This window comes from Heteronotia binoei, chromosome 1 (genome assembly GCF_032191835.1).
Source record: "Heteronotia binoei isolate CCM8104 ecotype False Entrance Well chromosome 1, APGP_CSIRO_Hbin_v1, whole genome shotgun sequence".
Taxonomy (NCBI): Eukaryota; Metazoa; Chordata; class Lepidosauria; order Squamata; family Gekkonidae; genus Heteronotia; species Heteronotia binoei.
In genome coordinates this window covers 126,116,683-126,134,700 of record NC_083223.1, presented here as the reverse complement: position 1 = coordinate 126,134,700, position 18,018 = coordinate 126,116,683, and the positions used below count along the sequence as shown (strand labels likewise).

Sequence of the window (18,018 nt, the reverse complement as noted above, 5' to 3'; positions counted from 1 at the left end):
AATGAAGACCATCAACTGCAATCCCGGTTTCTGCAAATACGGGCAGCTACAGACCAAGGGGAAGCCATGCTCCTGGAGAATTTTAAAAAAGACAACATTTTTCTTGCCAGACTCCATGAAGATGCTTCAGAGGACTCACATACTGCATACCAAGATGACTGCATAAGATTTACTTATGCAAATATAACTGCCTCGTTGCTAACAAAGGAGTGCAACAAGTAATGATAGACTTTGTCTGCCACTTGGCCAGGAAATCACCTTGTGTCAATAGACGGTTGTTGGAGCCATCAATCAGATCCTATCACACATCTCCTTTCCTTTTAGTGTTTTTGTCTCTTCTATGTTTCTCCAGAGGTGTTACAATAGGCTAATATTGGCCCTATATCAACACATGTAGTTTTCTTTGTTTTAGCATATAGCCCACTCAGAGAACCATTATCACTCTCTGAGAATCTTTTGTCAAATCACCTGGGAACAGGCAGGAACTTCCTATCACATGATCCCACCTCAGGATATGGAATTGGCTATTTAAGACCACCCTTTTAGCCATTCAGGTGTCTCTGATGTACCCCTACCTTGCTGCCAGAGCCACCCCCATTCTTGGTGAGTTTGGGCCCATTATTGTGGGTTACACTTATCATCTTATGCTACACCCCTTCCCTATGTCACATTTCGCTGGAGAGGTACAGTATACTCATCATCATTATTCTGCTAATGCAAATGTCTCTGTCTTTTCCTACTAATTTTTCTTAGATAGATCCAGGTAGGCATCCGTGTTGGTCTGAAGCAGTAGAACAAAGGAAGAGTCAAGTGCGCCTTTAAGACCTTTATTCAGAATGTAAGCTTTTGTGTACTAGAAGCACACTTCATCAGACAATAGGGTGGAATGGCAAGCAGTTCTAAATATAGAGAAAGTGGGCACTTTCTCTGTATTATGACTGCTTGCCATTCCACCCTATTGTCTGATGAAGTGTTCTTCTAGCACACGGAAGCTTACATTCTGAATAAAGGTCTTAAAGGTGCAACTTGAATCCTGCTTTGTTCTACTATTTTTCTTAGTTCTGTATTGCTTGTGTTAGTGCATGTTTTTATTTTAATTGTGTGACTGAGATTATTCCCCAATAAAATTAATTTTATTTAAGTATAAAACTCTCTTTATTGACTAGAGGGTCTCCTGGGAAATACTGACTCCTGTATACATAGGCCATTGCTCCATAATTATTTTGCCATCTTGCCCACCTAACTAAAATCCCCAAAACAATTTATAAGACAATTTGGCCAACAACCCCTCAAAAGAGAAAAAAAAATCCATTAGTTGAAAAAAGTTAAAACTTTAAGACATTATTTGTTTACAAGAGACTCATATCAGAAAAAAAAAGATATAAAATACTTGGTTTGTAAAACTTTGGGTGAAGAATTTGTCTCAGCAGACATTAAAAGAGAAATGGAGTTCTTCTGTATATTAAACCTCATCTAAAATCAGGACTCTGTTATTGGCAGCCAGCAGTGCCTGTTAAGCTTTGGAGGCCTCCTAGGCTTTTGAGGTATTTCCAAGGCTGGAGAATTCTGCCTTCCAATTGCCTTGGAGTTTTGTGAACAGTCTGAGCAGACACAGCCTTTCTGGAAATGTAATAATTCATTAACTGCCACAAATGTCACCAAAGTTCATGGAATGTTCATGCTGGTCACCCTTCCCCAAACATTATTTTGTGAACTGTGAACCAGCCAAAATTCATAACGAACTTTACTTTGTGAGCTGGTTTGTGCTCATCCCTAGTTATATCTGGCTAAGTTCTTGGTTACAGAACAGGATGTTTGCACTGGGATCTTATTAAGTTTTGGGAAAGAGGATGGGAAAAAGAAATTTACTAAATTCCCCAATTTTGTTTTAATTTTAAATATCTGGTATTGGCTCCAGGTCAGTCACCATTGTTACCAAATTTATAAAATGAAAATTGGGGACCTGCAAGATACTTGCAGGAGCAGTCATGCCATTCCCTCACCTTTGATTCCTCCCTTCTCGTCTCACTCTCTCTCTTTGACTTTCCCACCCTGTCTATAACTTTCTGTACATCTACTGTCACTCCTGTCTTTCTGACCCCCACTCTACCATACTTTCTTTCTCTCTTTCTGCCCAACCATCCCTGTCTTTCTACCTCCTACCCCATCTCTTCCTCTTTCTTTTTACCCCGACCCCACTCTCTCTCTTTCTGCCCCCATCACTCTCTCTTTTTGCCCCTCCATGACATCTCTTTATCTTCTATGGTAGCAGCTCACCTTCTCCCTACCACCAGCTTGACAGGCTGCTCCCTTGGTCACTTGCATGGTTGCCTCACCTCTTCTATGGTAGAGGCTTGCCTGCCCTCTCCTACCAGTTTTGCCAGCTGGCTTTACTGGCTGCTCTTCTGGCCTTTTTAGTGGCTCCCTGGTCAGTCACCTGGCTGCCTGGCTTCCTCTGCATTGCATCTCACTTGCTCCCCAACAGCTTCACCATCTTGGCAGCTTTGCTGACTGCTCCATGGTCTTTACAGTGACTCTTTGGTCACTTCCCCAGGTGCCCTACCTCTTCCATGGCAATGGCTCACTTGCTCCTCTGTGCCAGTTTTGCCACTTTGGTAGCCCTACTGGCTGCTCCTCTGGCTATCCAGCACCTTTACTTCCTTGGCAGCCCCCCTGGCTGCAAGCCTGACCTCTTCAATAGTACCGGTTATCCCTCCTGCCGTTGCCTGCAGCTTTGCCACCTCAGTCGTGTGGGAGCTAAGCACACTCAGACAACACTGTTGGGTTTTTTTGGGGGGGGATTACATCCCCCCAATTCTTATGTTTTTGGATTCTTCTGCAAACCTGAGGGGTCTGCCCAGTTTGGAGAATTCACTGCCACAGGAGGTGGTGGCGGCTACAAGCATAGACAGCTTCAAGAGGGGTTTGGATAAAAAATATGGAGCAGAGGTCCATCAGTGGCTATTCACCACAGTTTATTGTTGGAACTCTCTGTCTGGGGCAGTGATGCTCTGTATTCTTGCTGTTTTGTGAGGGGCACAGTGGGAGGGCTTCTAGCCCCATTGGTGGACCTCCTGATGGGGTTTTTGGCACTGTGTGACACATAGTGTTGGATTGGATGGGTTTCTGCTCAAACAAAGCCCTGTTTTACTCTGTAAGCCACCATAAACATTTTCTCTGTAGAGACAGCATAATAAATAAATAGCAATTTGCAGCAATATCATAATCTGAAACAGAGTTCTGAAAAAAAAATTAAACTATGAAGAGAAGCCCATTGAATTTTTTAGATTTAAGGGAATAAAATACAGACAACTGTAAAGGAAAAGCTTCTGTACTTACCGACTGGATCAACGTGCACTTCATGAAGTCTCAAGCCATTCCCCATTGTATCATTGCTGCTTATAAGCTTATTCCGAATTGTTCCCTCTTCTAAACTTATATTGTTTGTAGAATTGTAAACCAAAAGAGCCCGGACTTCAAGACTGCAAAGAAATATACCCAGTTACTGAATCAGAATGTGAACTAACAGAATGACATCTTAAATAAGGTTTAGGAAGAAAAGCTTAATCACATTATCTCCTCTATATTTCAAACATAAAGAAAGAAAAAAATGCTTTCTTCATGGATCTGATAACAAGAAAATATTAAATAAATTAAAATTTTATCATCTGCAAATTAATTTTGAATATGTACATGACTCTATATCAATTCTTAGCTGTTAATCTACCTTCTTGGGAAATAATCATGAAAGCCTCTTCCCAAAAAATTGATGCAGAAAAAAATGAAATGCCTGAACCTGAACTGTTAGTAGGGAAAGATTGAATTATTTAAGTCAGATTTCATATAAAGGACATACAGAAGCTGAAAGGATGAGGAATGTATCCTACCAGTTTGCTCAGCCAAGCATGAAGCCTTCCTTCAGTGGAAGGAGACTACCTGGGGGTAAGAAGCTCTTCTAGCAGCTTTCTTACAGCCAGACAAGCTGAGCAAAATGGCAGGATGCAACCTGTCTTCTGATCTTTAACTTTCACTGCAGCTTGAATTGAGAAAAGATTGTTGATTCTCAGTTCTAGCAACACTGATAAAAGATTGCTATAAGTCTCAGATATAAATGAGTACCAGGTCACAGGGAGGTACCATTGCTTTCACTGCCATTCTCCTAACTGAAGGAGGAAATGTTATTGATCCCTGTTACCCTTCCATGGCTGCCAGTCAGTCAATCCAGCAGTTTGTTTTCAGCTTCTGGTTAATTATGTGAAGCAAATATGTGCAACAGATTTTTTTAAAGCAGTCTTTACCAGTGCATAAAAAAACAGAATGATCTTATCTTTAACCTTTGGTCTTCAGTGGTAATTGTAGCACAACCATCTTTTTCAGGAGAAAAGCACAGTGTCTTGTGTGAGTGTGTGATTCCGAACAGAATAAAGCTGCAAGATTAAAAGCTAAGTTTCTTTTCTTGCTCAAGACTTCAGCCTTCCAAAACTGATTTGTAGTGTTTAGTTATTTGAAAATTATGGGCATCTAGATTGGCCAGTTATATTAGATCATTTGAAACAGAGTACTGAAATCATCATTGTAGAAAGACTGGCACAGCATTATGCCACCAACCTACTGGGATGGGAGCTGGACTAGAAGCATCTTCTGAGAGCTATTAAAACAGGAAAAATATTGAGGGCAAAACTCATTTGTTTAGAAATTTATACTTCTAATTTAAATACATAAATGGAGATGGACCAGTCAGTTTCTTAAACTTTCTAAACAAGCTCTGTTTACATCTTAGGAGAAGTAGATAGCTTTGAAACACTGTTTGGCAGCACATACTCAGTAGAACAGGGAATATGCACACCTACTATATTAATTTGTACTGTTATTTTTATGCCAGTAAAGGTTGACTTGACCAAAAGGCAATTTCTATGGGGAGCAGGAAGCATAAAGATTGTGACAATCTAATTCTGGTCATGGGCACTGCTTGATACCTGATAGCTGGCAGTGCCCGTCACTGAGATTTGAGGACCTGCACCACTGCCTGCTCTCCCTTGAAAGCAGATAGCAGCAGCCAACATGCTGGTTACCCAAGTGCTTTAGTTAACCAAGTGCCAGAAAACACAGCTTCTACTGTAAATAAGAAGCTACTGCCATGAAGCCCCTAAACTCTTACGTTCTTCTGCACTAGTTGTGGTCCTCAGATTGTCACCCACTAGCTGCTTTTCTGTTTGGGGGAGGCTGCCTGGAAACAGCAAGTGCCTGCGCTTTTTCTACCACAGCTCCCACCCTATGGAACAGGTTCTGCGAGGAAGCAAAAAGGGTGGGATCTACAGGGTTCTTTAGGGCATGCTGCAAGGCTATTCTACTTGTTGGGGCTTTTAAAAGGATTTTGATAATAGGCAGTTTTAGGGTGAAGTATTTATTGTATTCCGTATCCTTAAAATTTTAATACAAAAGCTGTCCTGAGCTTTTGGTAAAGTTGGGTATAAATACTGTAATTCACAGATAGATTATGAAATCTTTGTTATGATACATTTCTGTAATATAATGTAAGAACCATATCTTTCACCCTTCCCTAAAGAATGGCCAGATAAATGAAAAGTTGCTATATAGCAATAGGGTCATACATGCAACAGAATTTATGTTGCCTTTCCTAAGCTATAACAATAACACAACACAGTGACAGGAAAGTAAGCACTTCCTATCAAAATTAATGGCAACATTCCTATTGAATTCATTGCATGCAATAAAATCATAATCTGACTTTTTGCTTTGCAATTTAGTGTTTTACATCTTAAGTAAATAGTTTTAGGAAATTATTTTTAAACAGCTTGTTAAATTTGACTGATGATTTTATTTGAGTAGATTACCAGTTAATCAGTAGTTAGAATCCCCAAGACTTGCAGTAAGCATAAGCACAGACTATGGGCCTAGATTATTATCCAGTAGGGAAATAGGAGCAAGCATGTTTCATTGAGCTGGCAAGGGAAAATACTACAGATTACAGAATACTACAGGCTGCAAAGCTGTTTGCAAAAATAAAATTGTAAATCCACGCAGGGACAAAGCAAAGCCCTCAGGAAGACATGTCTCTTACCCACGTGACCCAATCTTGGTCATATTCCTACACCTAGGATCTGTACGGTCTTTCAGAGAAAAGCAGCAGCAGCAGGAACAGAAATGTGTGGCATTACTGTGATGTCAAAAAGGGTATGGGGTCAATTAATTAAATCAATACAGATGCAAATGATATCTGTAAATGAGGTATACAGAGAAAGGGCTACCATAAACACAAGCCATGATAATCATTAACGGATTTGAATGATTTCTTTCAGTTTGCTGCCAGTGGACACTATTTGATTCAATTTAAAAATGGAGAGCTACCAGAAGGAAAACATCAAACACACGTAACTATTAAAAGAAAAACTGACTATATTTTCCTTTTGTTTATTTAGCTAATAAGCTTCTTAAAATGACTATTCTCTGCAGTCACAATTTTTCTTCCAGGTGCAGATAAAAATAAGCACATTGAGACTTGACAAACATACATCTGTCACCAGCAGGCATGGCTAGCACACTGTGAGAGGTGCCTACTTTCTATTGCTTTGCTGCAGATTGCTGAGTGTTGTAAGATGAGCGTTCCATTTTTTCTGCTCTTCTGGGAAGTTTTATATCCCATGCCACATCTCTTGTTGTTTGAACAATTCAAATGTTTAGTGATTTAGATTTTCTTACTGGGCAGATGAATGAATAGGACTATTTAAAGTTTTGGCCAACAACAATGAAGAATACAAAGATTAAAAATAATCTAAAGCAAATTTGGGTTTTACAAGCTAAAAAAAAGTTCCGTTTGTACTCTTCTGGCAGTAATATGGGAGCTGCTTTTCTGTGTCTTTTTTTCATGCTGCTCTGAAACTGACTGCCTCCTTCACATATCCTCTTGGCCTTCAGATCCTACAGCTGAGTACCAGGTCAGTAAACAGAAAAAACTACAGTCATCTAAGATATAGAATGTATTATAGAGACCTGGTTGGGTGAATCTGTCCCTGCTGTGTTCTATGAACACTGGAAGGCTAGGCCACGGTGGACAGGGAGGCAGGGTTATGATGGTTTATCATGATTCTATCCATCTATTGAGGTGCCTCATCCAAAACTCTACTGGTTTTCAGCATGGGTCACTGGGACAGGATAGGGATTCTGCAGTGTACTGTACTAGAATGATTAAAGGTTTGGAACACTTTCCCTATGAAGAAAGGTTAAAACGCTTGGGGCTCTTTAGCTTGGAGAAACGTCGACTGCGGGGTGACATGATAGAGATTTACAAGATTATGCATGGGATGGAGAAGGTAGAGAAAGAAGTACTTTTCTCCCTTTCTCACAATACAAGAACTTGTGGGCATTCAATGAAATTGCTGAGCAGTCGGGTTAGAATGGATAAAAGGAGATACTTCTTCACCCAAAGGGTAATTAACATGTGGAATTCACTGCCACGGGAGGTGGTGGCAGCTACAAGCATAGCCAGCTTCAAGAGAGGGTTAGATAAAAATATGGAGCAGAGGTGCATCAGTGGCTGTTAGCCACAGTGTTTGTATATATGTATATATGTGTATGTATATATGTGTGTGTGTGTGTATGTGTGTAAATATATGTGTGTATATATATATAATTTTTTGGGCCACTGTGTGACACAGAGTGTTGGACTGGATGGGCCATTGCCTGATCCAACATGGCTTCTTTTATGTTCTTATGTACTCTCTTTTGCAGACATAATCACTCAGATCAGCTCTAAATTAGATGCTAGTGTGGATGCATGATGTACCTTTGGCATCTGATTGTCTGATTTATATGGATACTCCAGAACCGCTGATTTTGGCAGGGGTGTTGAAAGACTCAGATTGAAGCGACCAGAGAAGAGATCATATGACTGATAGACAATTTAAAAACTGATAAGTCATCAGGCCCAGATGGCATACATCCAAGAGTTCTGAAAGAACTAAAAAGTGAACTTGAAGATCTCCTGACAAAAATATGTAATCTTTCATTGAAATCTGCTTCCATTCCTGAGAACTGGAAGGTGGCAAATGTCACCTCCATCTTTAAAAAGGGTTCCAGAGGAGATCTGGGAAATTACAGGCTAGTCAGTCTGAAATCTTTGATAGTCAGTCTGACTTCAATACCAGAAAAGTTGGTGGAAACTGTTATTAAAGAGAGGATTAGTAGGCACATTGATGAACAAAAGTTATTGAGGAAGACTCAGCATGGGTTCTGTAAGGGAAGTTCTTGTCTCAACAAACTGTTAGAGTTCTTGAGGGGGTGAACAAACATGTGGACAAGAGGGACCCAATAGATGTTGTTTACCTTGACTTACAGAAAGCTTTTGATAAGTTTCTTATCAAAGGCTCCTTAGTAAGCTCAAGAACCATGGGGTAAAAGGACAAGTCCTCTTGTGGATCAAAAACTTGCTAATTAATAGAAAACAGAGAGTGAGTAGAAATGGGCAATTTTCTCAGTGGAGGTGGTAAACAGTGGTGTACTGCAGGGCTCAGTACTAGGTCTGATGCTGTCATAATCCTGGGCCTAGGAGAAGCCTGTCTAGGAGTTACTGGGGAAAGCCTACATTTCCCAGGATCCCCTTTATCCCTCTGATTGGATGGCAAGGCTTTGGAGGGAAACTAGACTAGAAAGGGGTGGGATCTGGGAAGAGAGCATAAAAAGGGCCAAGCACAGACAGGGTATGTTCTTTCCAGAAGAGGCTGCAGACAAAGAAAGACTGCTCTCTGGAACAGGCAGTAGGAAGATCCCTCACCCAAGGGAAGTGTGGTGAGTTTAGTATCAGAGTAGGGACTGTCAAAAACAATTGGTGCTTGCACAGGGACTACCTTTACCTTTTACCCCACCCTTCTCTCTGAATCAGAGCAGCTCACAATCTCCTATATCTTCTTCCCCCACAACAGACACCCTGTGAGTTGGGTGAGGCTACGAGAGCTCTCACAGCAGCTGCCCTTTCAAGGACAACTCCTGCGATAGCTATGGTTGACCCAAGGCCATTCCAGCAGCTGCAAGTGGAGGAGTGGGGAATCAAACCCAGTTCTCTCAGATAAGAGTCCACATGCTTAACCACTACACCAAACTGGCTCTTTGCAGAATCCAGGGCATCCTTCCCTGCTTTTGGGGCCTGATTCTCAGGCCTAGACTAGACATGACCCTGGGAAGGGGGGTGGGCATGTCATTTTGATCAGTTTGGCGATGGGTGGGGATTGTTTAATCCTTCTGTGGATGGTTTCCTGATCAAGTCTGCCTTCCAAGCCCATGGGGAAAAGTTTAATTGTCCCCCGTGCCGTGATCTGGAGGGCCCAGGCTAACCCAGCCTCATCAGATCTCAAAAGCTAAGCAGGTTTGCCCCTGGTTGGTGTTGGGATGGGAGATCACCGAGGAATTCCAGGGGAACTCTGCAAAGGCAGGTAAAGGCCAACCACCACTGTCCCATCTCTTGCCTCAGAAATCCTACGCAGGGGTGTCGAACTCAATTGTTACAAGGGCCAGATTTTACCCAAATGGGACTTTGTAGGGCCGAACCATGCGTGTCATAAAATACATTGCCAGGTAGTGGAGATATAAACTTTATAAAGGATACAGAGAAACACCAATTAAATATATTATTTTTAACTTAAAATACAAACGTGCTTAAAACTCTTGTGACATTTTGTTTAAAATGGAAAGGTGAGGGAATGCTGGGATTTGACAAGGCCATTTTTAGAATAAAACATGAAGAAAAAGCACAAAGATCACAGCAGAAACTAAAAATATAAAATGCTCTGAGCCTGGGAAAATGTAAAATGGTTAGGTATAGCAAGCTTCTCTCCCCACCCACCCCAGTCTACTCAGATTGGCATTGGCTCTCTCCAATATAATATCCCCCTTTGGATGTGGATTCCCAAGTTATAGTACTCAGTAGGCACCAGTTTATTCATCAGAGACAAGCTGGCTCAAAGGAGAAAGCCTTTATTTTCAGGGAGCTTCAACTAACCATAAAAGCTGCAAAACACGGCCCTAGCCCCAGTCCATTGAAATACATTGCAGCACAAAGTTGCAAGGAAAACATAGAATGGATTTTCCTTTAAAATCTGTGGGTGCATAGACCTCAATGGGAAATCCATTCCATGTTTTCCTTGCAGCTTCCAGAGGGGAACCAAGCCTTCTCCAGCACCTCCTTCGAAAGATAAGATGCACATTGCGGCTGGCAGGGCCCAGGCACAGTGCGCTGTGATCACGCTGTGGCCTTTTGTTTATTTGCACCAACCTTTACTGTTTCATATTCACTATAGCAGGGGCAGCCAACGGTAGCTCTCCAGATGTTTATTGCCTACAACTACAATTGGCCATGCTGGCTGGGGCTGATTGGCGTTGTAGGCAAAAACATCTGGAGAGTTACCGTTGGCCACCCCTGCACTATAGCACTAAATCTTTATCACCCACTTATTGTTTTAGAGCACTAATAATAAACTTCTTTTTGTTGTTATACTGCCTGGGTTCTCATGTCTCCTTGGTCACAGTTAAGAAGTATTTATTAATAATGAAGACAAGAGTGGTTGGGTGCTCTGGGCCCTCCATACAGACCCTTACCAGAGTGGTGGTAGCCAGCAGAAGGCCCTCCTAGGCCCCTGCTGTGTGACAGATGCTTTTTAACTTGTTCATCTATTATGTTGGAGGACTTCCAGCCAGTCTCTAATCTTTCATTCTTGAGCAAGGTGCTTGAGTAGATGGTTGCTTCTCAGATCCAGAGGCTCTTAGCAAAGACCAATTTTCTAGACTCATTTGAATCTGGGTTTTGGCTGGAGTTTGGTACAGAGACTGCTTTGGTCCCTTCAGCTGATGACCTCTACTGAGAACTAAACAGGGAGACTGTTACCCTACTACTTCTCCCAGATCTCTTAGCAGCCTATCGATCATAGTATCCTACTGAGTCACCTCTTGTCTCTAGAACTAAAGGGCATTATGTTATTGTGGTTCAAGTCCTACTTGGGAGATTAGTCTCAGAAGATAGTGCTGGAGATTCCTGCTGTGCCCTTGGCTATTGGATTCCATAAGGTTCAGTCTTATCCCAGTGTTATTTCATATCTAGATGAAGCCACTGGGGAGGTCATCAGAAGGTTTGGGCTGCTGGGTCACCAGTATCTATTTTTCTTTTCCACCTAATTCCAAGGAAGCTGCTGACATTCTGAACTGGCAATCAGCTGGTTGAAGCTGAAACTTAATCCTGATAAGACAGAAGTGACTTCGTATCTCTCTTGTCTTGGATGAGGTTATATTGCCCTTGAAAAGCAAAGTTCACAGTTTAGGAGCATAAGACCCCAATATTACAGCAGTTACACTGGCTACTGATACACCCCTGAGCTCAATTCAAGGTGTTAGTTTTGTTCTTTAAAGCCCTATATGTCTTGGGACAGAGATATCAGAAGGTCTTCTCCCACATGTTCTGCCTAAGAATTAAGATCACAGGGTAAATTAAATTACAGAGTAAGTTCACACAGTTGTAGCAGACCACAGCATGAAGAAACAGCATCTATGTTGCTGGCTCTGTGTTTGTGTGTGTTAAGGCCTGGGAAAGTCTAAGAGCCTAGCCAGCGTGGTTTAGCAACTGTAGCTAGAGATGGGTGCTTCCTTCCTTCATTTTGGGGATTATAATTCCCTGAATGCACTTGGGGAGAGAAAGAAGAAGCTCCTGATGCATTTTTGGAATAAAGTTTCCTAGAATGCTAATAATTTTCTGGATGCATAAAGAAAGGGAAGGGGAAAAGTGGAGAAAGAAAGAAAGAATGACATCAGAAGAATTTTCTTTCCTCTTGGCTACCTCCTGCCACATCACTCAAAGCAGATACAATGTGGTGCAAATTTTCCTTGGTTCAGATCTGCCATCTAAGCCAGTGAGAAATTTTGCAGCTGAAAAATGTATTGTCTTAAGTCAATGGAGTCATCAGCATTTATCAGATTAAGTCTCACAATGAGAAGAGGAAGATATAAGAAGATATTGGATTTATATCCTGTCCTATACTCTGAATCTCAGAGTCTCAGAGTAGTCACAGTCTCCTTTACCTTCCCCCAAAACACACAAAACAACAGACATCCTGTGAGGTAGGTGGGGCTGAGAGAGCTTTAACAGCAGCTGCCCTTTCAAGGACAACTCCTACAAGAGATATGGCTAACCCAAGGCCATTCCAGCAGCTGCAAATGGAGGAGTGGGGAATCAAACCTGGTTCTCCCAGATAAGAGTCCGCACACTTAACCACTACACCAAACTGGCTCTTACAGCCAGAGGGGAGCAGGGTAGAGCATGCCCATAGTCTAAAATTACCTAACTGTGCCAGTGTGTGTGTGTGTGTATGCCTGTGTAAAGAAGGTCACTGAATATAAGAACTGTTTTTATAGAACTAATTGCACCATCCCTCCTATCCAAGAATTGCCCCTTCACAAGGAGATAGTAAACTGGGAAGAAAACAGGCAGTCAGGATCACCCATTTGGTTACTGTAATTAAATCTAACAGCATTATGTAGAGAGACAATGTGGATACCCATCTGACACTGCCTTCAGCTAAACACATATTGGATCAAAGTGCCTGAGCTGAGAAAACCAATTAATTGGACATATGCCAAAACAGGTATTTCAGCCCTAAAAATTACCCAGGCTTCTTGAGCAACTGTCACAAGTCTCTATTACAATTTTACCTTTGAGGATCTAAGTTTCTCTTTTCTCTTGAACCTTCCTTCAGAGTGCTTGACTGAATAATACTGCAAAGGCAAGAGGCAAAAGCATGAGTAAGAATAAAGAATTTCCTATTAAAGATATTAAACGGTGTCTTTGTTTTCCAATGATACTGGATATTTACCTGATATTTACCACATATACAGTGTAATTCCAATTCTGAAAAGTGTGATTTAGCTGAAAAATAGGGAGAAAACAATGAAGACAATTATGGTATGAAGGTGCACCTAGCTTTTTCTTCACTTCAGAGTATTACACTACTATGTAACAATACTTTTTGACCACCATCTTAGGACCTTCTGTGTACACTCTCTGAGAAGAAATTACAATGTTGCCTTGATCGATGAGTCAGAGATAGCAGAAGATGCTGGAAAGTTAAAGCACAGAATGCATGCTCAATGGGAGGATATTACAAACTTATAAAGGACTAGAGTAAGGCCCGTTGTGAAGAAAAATACAACAGGCTCTAGAAGGAGGATCTGGGTGAATGCCTGACATTCTTGCTGTCTTCCCACCCACTCAAGTGAAGGCATTGACTCTGCTCCCCCCCACTTCAAGGGGAGCTGATCTCTGCCATCTAGAGAGCAATTGTAAATCTGAGTGATCTCCAGTGGTTCCCCAGTAGGAAATGGCATCATACCTATCCCTCCTCAAACCCCACCCTCTCCAGGCCCCACCCCTTAAATCACCAGGAATTTCCTAACCTGGAGGAAATTTCCTTTATCTGCCCCTCTAACTTCAGGTTTCCATTACATTTCCCTTCCCTGCAGCCTCTATATAGGAAAATGACAATCTTTATTCACAGTGTGTGCGGGGGGAACAAAGTAGTTTACATCATTTTCCTCTCCCCCAGTGTGATCTGAAGAACAACCCTGTGAGGCAGGTTAGGCTGGAAGTCAATGACTGGTCTGAAATCACCCAGGCAGCTTCCACAGCAAGAACCTGAGTCTGGCAAATTCTGCTCTGAAGCCCTAACTCTTATGCCACAATAGCTGCCATAGGGGGACTGCCGCTGAACAGTAGCAAGCAGCCAGGCATAGGGTACCCAAAACCCAGGTGGAGCCATCCTTTTATCTGCCCCTCTGACTTCAGGTTTCCATCGCCTCCCCCCTCCCTGCAGCCGCTACATTGGAAAATGACAGTCTTTCTTCACACTGTGTGTGGAGAGGACCAAAGCAGCTTATATCATTCTCCTCTGCCCCCTTTGATCTGACCAACAACCCTACAAGGCAGGTTAGGCTGGAAGTCTGTGACTGGTCTGAAATCACCAAGTCAGCTTCCACAGCAAGAACTTGTGTCTGGCAGACCCCATTCTGAAGCTGTAACTCATATGCCCTCCTCAGACTCCACCACAGAATCTCCAGGAATTTCCCACCAACATGGAAAGTACCAGTAAAGGTCTCTGGAAAGCAGTTCTACGTGATCTCCAGCCCTCACCTGGAGATTGGCAACAGTGGTTACCAGGAGGAAATGGCTGGTAGCATCAAGGCAACCAGAGGGTGCTGCCAGGCCTAGTATAGCCAACCTCCAGATGGAGCCTGAAGATCTCCTGGGATCCCAACTGAACTACAGACAACAGATCTCTCTCCCCCAATGCTGGAAAAAAACACTGCTTTGGAGGGTGGACTGTATGCCATTCTATTCACCTGAGGCCTCTCCCTTTGCTGACCAACAGCCTGTGCTGCCTAGCAACAGCCTCTGGCTAACACTTTCCAGGTGGCAGGAAACACTCCTAGCAGGGTCAGGCTTCTGGCTATTTCTATGGCCTTCAATGTGCTGAGTGGTCTTTCATGAGGTCACAGTAGCTCCGCAGCCCTTTCTGAGGCTGGTTGACAGAGAGGACACAGAGAAGAAGATGTGTATGTGTCTGAGGGAAGACTGCTTCTGGCAGTTTGTTCAACATTCCTGGGCCTGAGTAGGTGGGGGAGAGTAGAGTCAGCCAATGCGAAGCCAGAGGGGGTGACAGACATGTGATGGGCCAATAGTTTGTTCCGGAAATATTAGCCAATGGTCATCCTCAATTTGGCCATGGCAATAAGATAATTATTACTATAGATGCTGCATGGACTCATCACTGGTATACCTCACCAGCCCCATTATACCACAAAATATGGGCTCCAGTTTTGGACAGAAGACACCTTAAACTTTTGATCAGCAAGCTGGATGCAGATAACACAAGCCAGAACAGTACCTTGTCTAAAGTACCCTTTATACAACACTGATCTCGAGATAACCTTTATGATCCTATTACCCTACACAATGCAACAAAATGAATTGAGCTAATTATGTAGACAAACCCAGTGCCACTAAAGACAGAAACTTAATAACCAAAAGTGATCATCAAACAAACCTTACAAGGCTTTCATGAGCTGTGGTCATTGTTTGAGAATGGTTGAAGTCTCTAAAGCTATGAAGTTTCTGAGAGAGAGGGTGCTTAATTAAACGCATTCCTTCCCACCATAGACACCAACAGTCTGTGTACCACTATATTTTTAAGAAGCTGTATTTTTAAAAAGTGACAAAGATGGCAGTGGGATAGCAAAAACATCACAGTTAGGAGTTTGGTAAAAAGACAGTAGGGGGCTGGGAAGGTAATCTATGCTGAATTCCGCCCCCCCCCCCATAACATTTGATCTGAGACCCATTTCAGTTGGGACTTATCTAGTTCAGTCCTAAGAACATAAGAGAAGCCATGTTAGATCAGGCCAATGGCCCATCCAGTCCAACATTCTGTGTCACACAGCGGCCAAATATATATATATATATATATATATACACACACACACACACACACACACACACACTGTGGCTAATAGCCACTGATGGACCTCTGCTCCATATATTTATCTAAACCCTTCTTGAAGGTGGCCATGCTTGTGGCCGCCACCACCTCCTGTGGCAGTGAATTTCACATGTTAATCACCTTTTGGGTGAAGAAGTACTTCCTTTTATCCGTTTTAACCTGTCTGCTCAGCAATTTCATCGAATGCCCACTAGTTCTTGTATTGTGAGAAAGGGAGAAAAGTACTTCTTTCTCTACTTTCTCCATCCCATGCATTATCTTGTAAACCTCTATCATGTCACCCCTCAGTCGACGTTTCTCCAAGCTAAAGAGCCCTAAGCGTTTCAACCTTTCTTCATAGGGAAGGTGTTCCAGCCCTTTAATCATTCTAGTTGCCCTTCTCTGGACTTTCTCCAATGCTATCTGGTTCTCACCACCCTGAACAATTTAGTGTCATCCGCAAATTTGGCCACTTCACTGCTCACTCCCAACTCTAAATCATTTATGAACAAGTTAAAGAGCATGGGACCCAGTACCGAGCCCTGCGGCACCCCACTGCTTACCGTCCTCCATTGCGAAGACTGCCCATTTATACTCACTCTCTGCTTCCTATTACTCAGCCAGTTTTTGATCCACAAGAGGACCTGTCCTTTTACTCCATGACTCTCAAGCTTTCTAAGGAGCCTTTGATGAGGAACTTTATCAAAAGCTTTCTGGAAGTTAAGGTAAACAACATCTATCGGGTCTCCTTTGTCCACATGTTTGTTCACCCCCTCAAAGAAATGTAACAGGTTAGTGAGGCAAGATCTTCCCCTACAGAACCCATGCTGAGTCTTCCTCAATAACCCGTGTTCATCAATGTGCCTACTCATTCTGTCCTTGATAATGGTTTCTACCAACTTTCCCGGTATTGAAGTCAGACTGACTGGCCTGTAATTTTCCGGATCTCCTCTGGAATCCTTTTTAAAGATGGGGGTGACATTTGCTACCTTCCAGTCCTCAGGAACAGAGGCAGATTTCAATGAAAGATTACAGATTTTTGTTAGAAGATCCACAAGTTCAACTTTGAGTTCTTTCAGAACTCTCGGATGTATGCCATCCGGACCCAGTGACTTATTAGTTTTTAATTTGTCTATTAGTTGTAGGACCTCCTCTTTTGTCACCTCAATCTGACTCAGGTCTTTCAACACCCCTTCCAATATTAGTGGTTCTGGGGCGGGCAAACACTTCTCATCTTCCACGGTGAAGACAGAGGCAAAAAATGCATTCAGCTTCTCAGCCATTTCCCCATCCTCCTTCAGTAATCCTTTTACCCCATGGTCATCCAAGGGCCCCACTGCCTCCCTGGCTGGTTTCCTACTTCTAATATATTTGAAGAAATTTTTATTGTTGGTCTTTATGTTTTTTGCAATATGCTCCTCATAGTCCCTTTTTGCCTGCCTGATCACAGTCTTGCATTTGATTTGGCACTTCCTGTGTTCCCTTTTACTAATCTCACTTGGACTGGTTTTCCACCGCTTAAAGGAGTCCTTCTTACCTTTTACAGCTTCCATTACTTTGTTTGTTAACCATGCTGGCCTCTTCTTATACCTGTTTGTGCCTTTCCTAACTTGTGGTATGTATTTTATCTGAGCTTCTAGGATTATAGTTTTAAATAGTCTCCAAGCTTCCCCAAGGGTTTTGACCGTATTTACCTTTCCTTTCAGTTTCCTCCTTACATGCCTCCTCATCTCAGAGAATTTACCCCTTTTAAAGTTAAATGTGGTTGTGGCTGTCTTTTTGGGCAACTCCCTATTTATACTAACAGTGAAATCAATAACATTATGGTCACTGTTCCCAAGCGGCGCAATCACTTTTACATCTCTCACCAAGTCTTGGGCATTACTTAGGACTAGATCCAGGATCGCCCCACCCCTGGTAGGTTCTGAGACCATCTGCTCCATAGCACAGTCATTGAGAGCATCAAGAAACTCAATCTCTTTCTAAGAGATAAGATATGGGGTAGAAAGATCTTTCTTTTACTTTAAGCTTTTATAAGTTGGAGATATAGTTCTGCTACCATATGTTACTAATAAAATGAGCCCCAGAGAGCACTGAGGTCAGTGGGGAAAAGCAGACTGAATATCCCTGGGCCAAAAGAAGTTAAACTTCAAAGCACCCGCACTCGGGCCTTTTCCGTTGCGGCCCCACAACTCTGGAACCAACTCCCAGAGGAGGTGCGGGCCCTGCGGAACTTAGACCAGTTCCGCAGGGCCTGCAAGACTGCCCTCTTCAAACAGGCGTTCACCAATAACTGAATTAATGTTTACCGCCAGATTAATAACGTTTACCGCCAGTGTTGATTTAGGAATGTTTTAATTAATTATCGATTATTGACTGATTTTAATGTGAATTTTAATATGAATTTAATGTTTTTATTACTGTATTGTTTACTTGAAGTGTTGTTAGCCGCCCTGAGCCTGCTTCGGCGGGGGAGGGCGGGATATAAATA

General features: G+C 42.4%; 1 protein-coding gene across 3 annotated transcripts in view; it reads right to left on the bottom strand.

Moving 5' to 3' along the window:
* ADGRG6 (adhesion G protein-coupled receptor G6) overlaps positions 1-18,018 on the bottom strand; it is a 195,339-nt gene that overhangs the window by 59,710 nt on the left and 117,611 nt on the right. For all 3 annotated transcript variants that reach the window (XM_060240358.1, XM_060240339.1, XM_060240347.1), the window contains 3 exons: positions 12,870-12,922; positions 12,709-12,771; positions 3,340-3,482 (listed from right to left, as the gene is read on the bottom strand). In XM_060240358.1, coding sequence (XP_060096341.1) covers positions 3,340-3,482; positions 12,709-12,771; positions 12,870-12,922 — 259 coding nt within the window. The remainder of the gene's footprint in view (positions 1-3,339; positions 3,483-12,708; positions 12,772-12,869; positions 12,923-18,018) is intronic.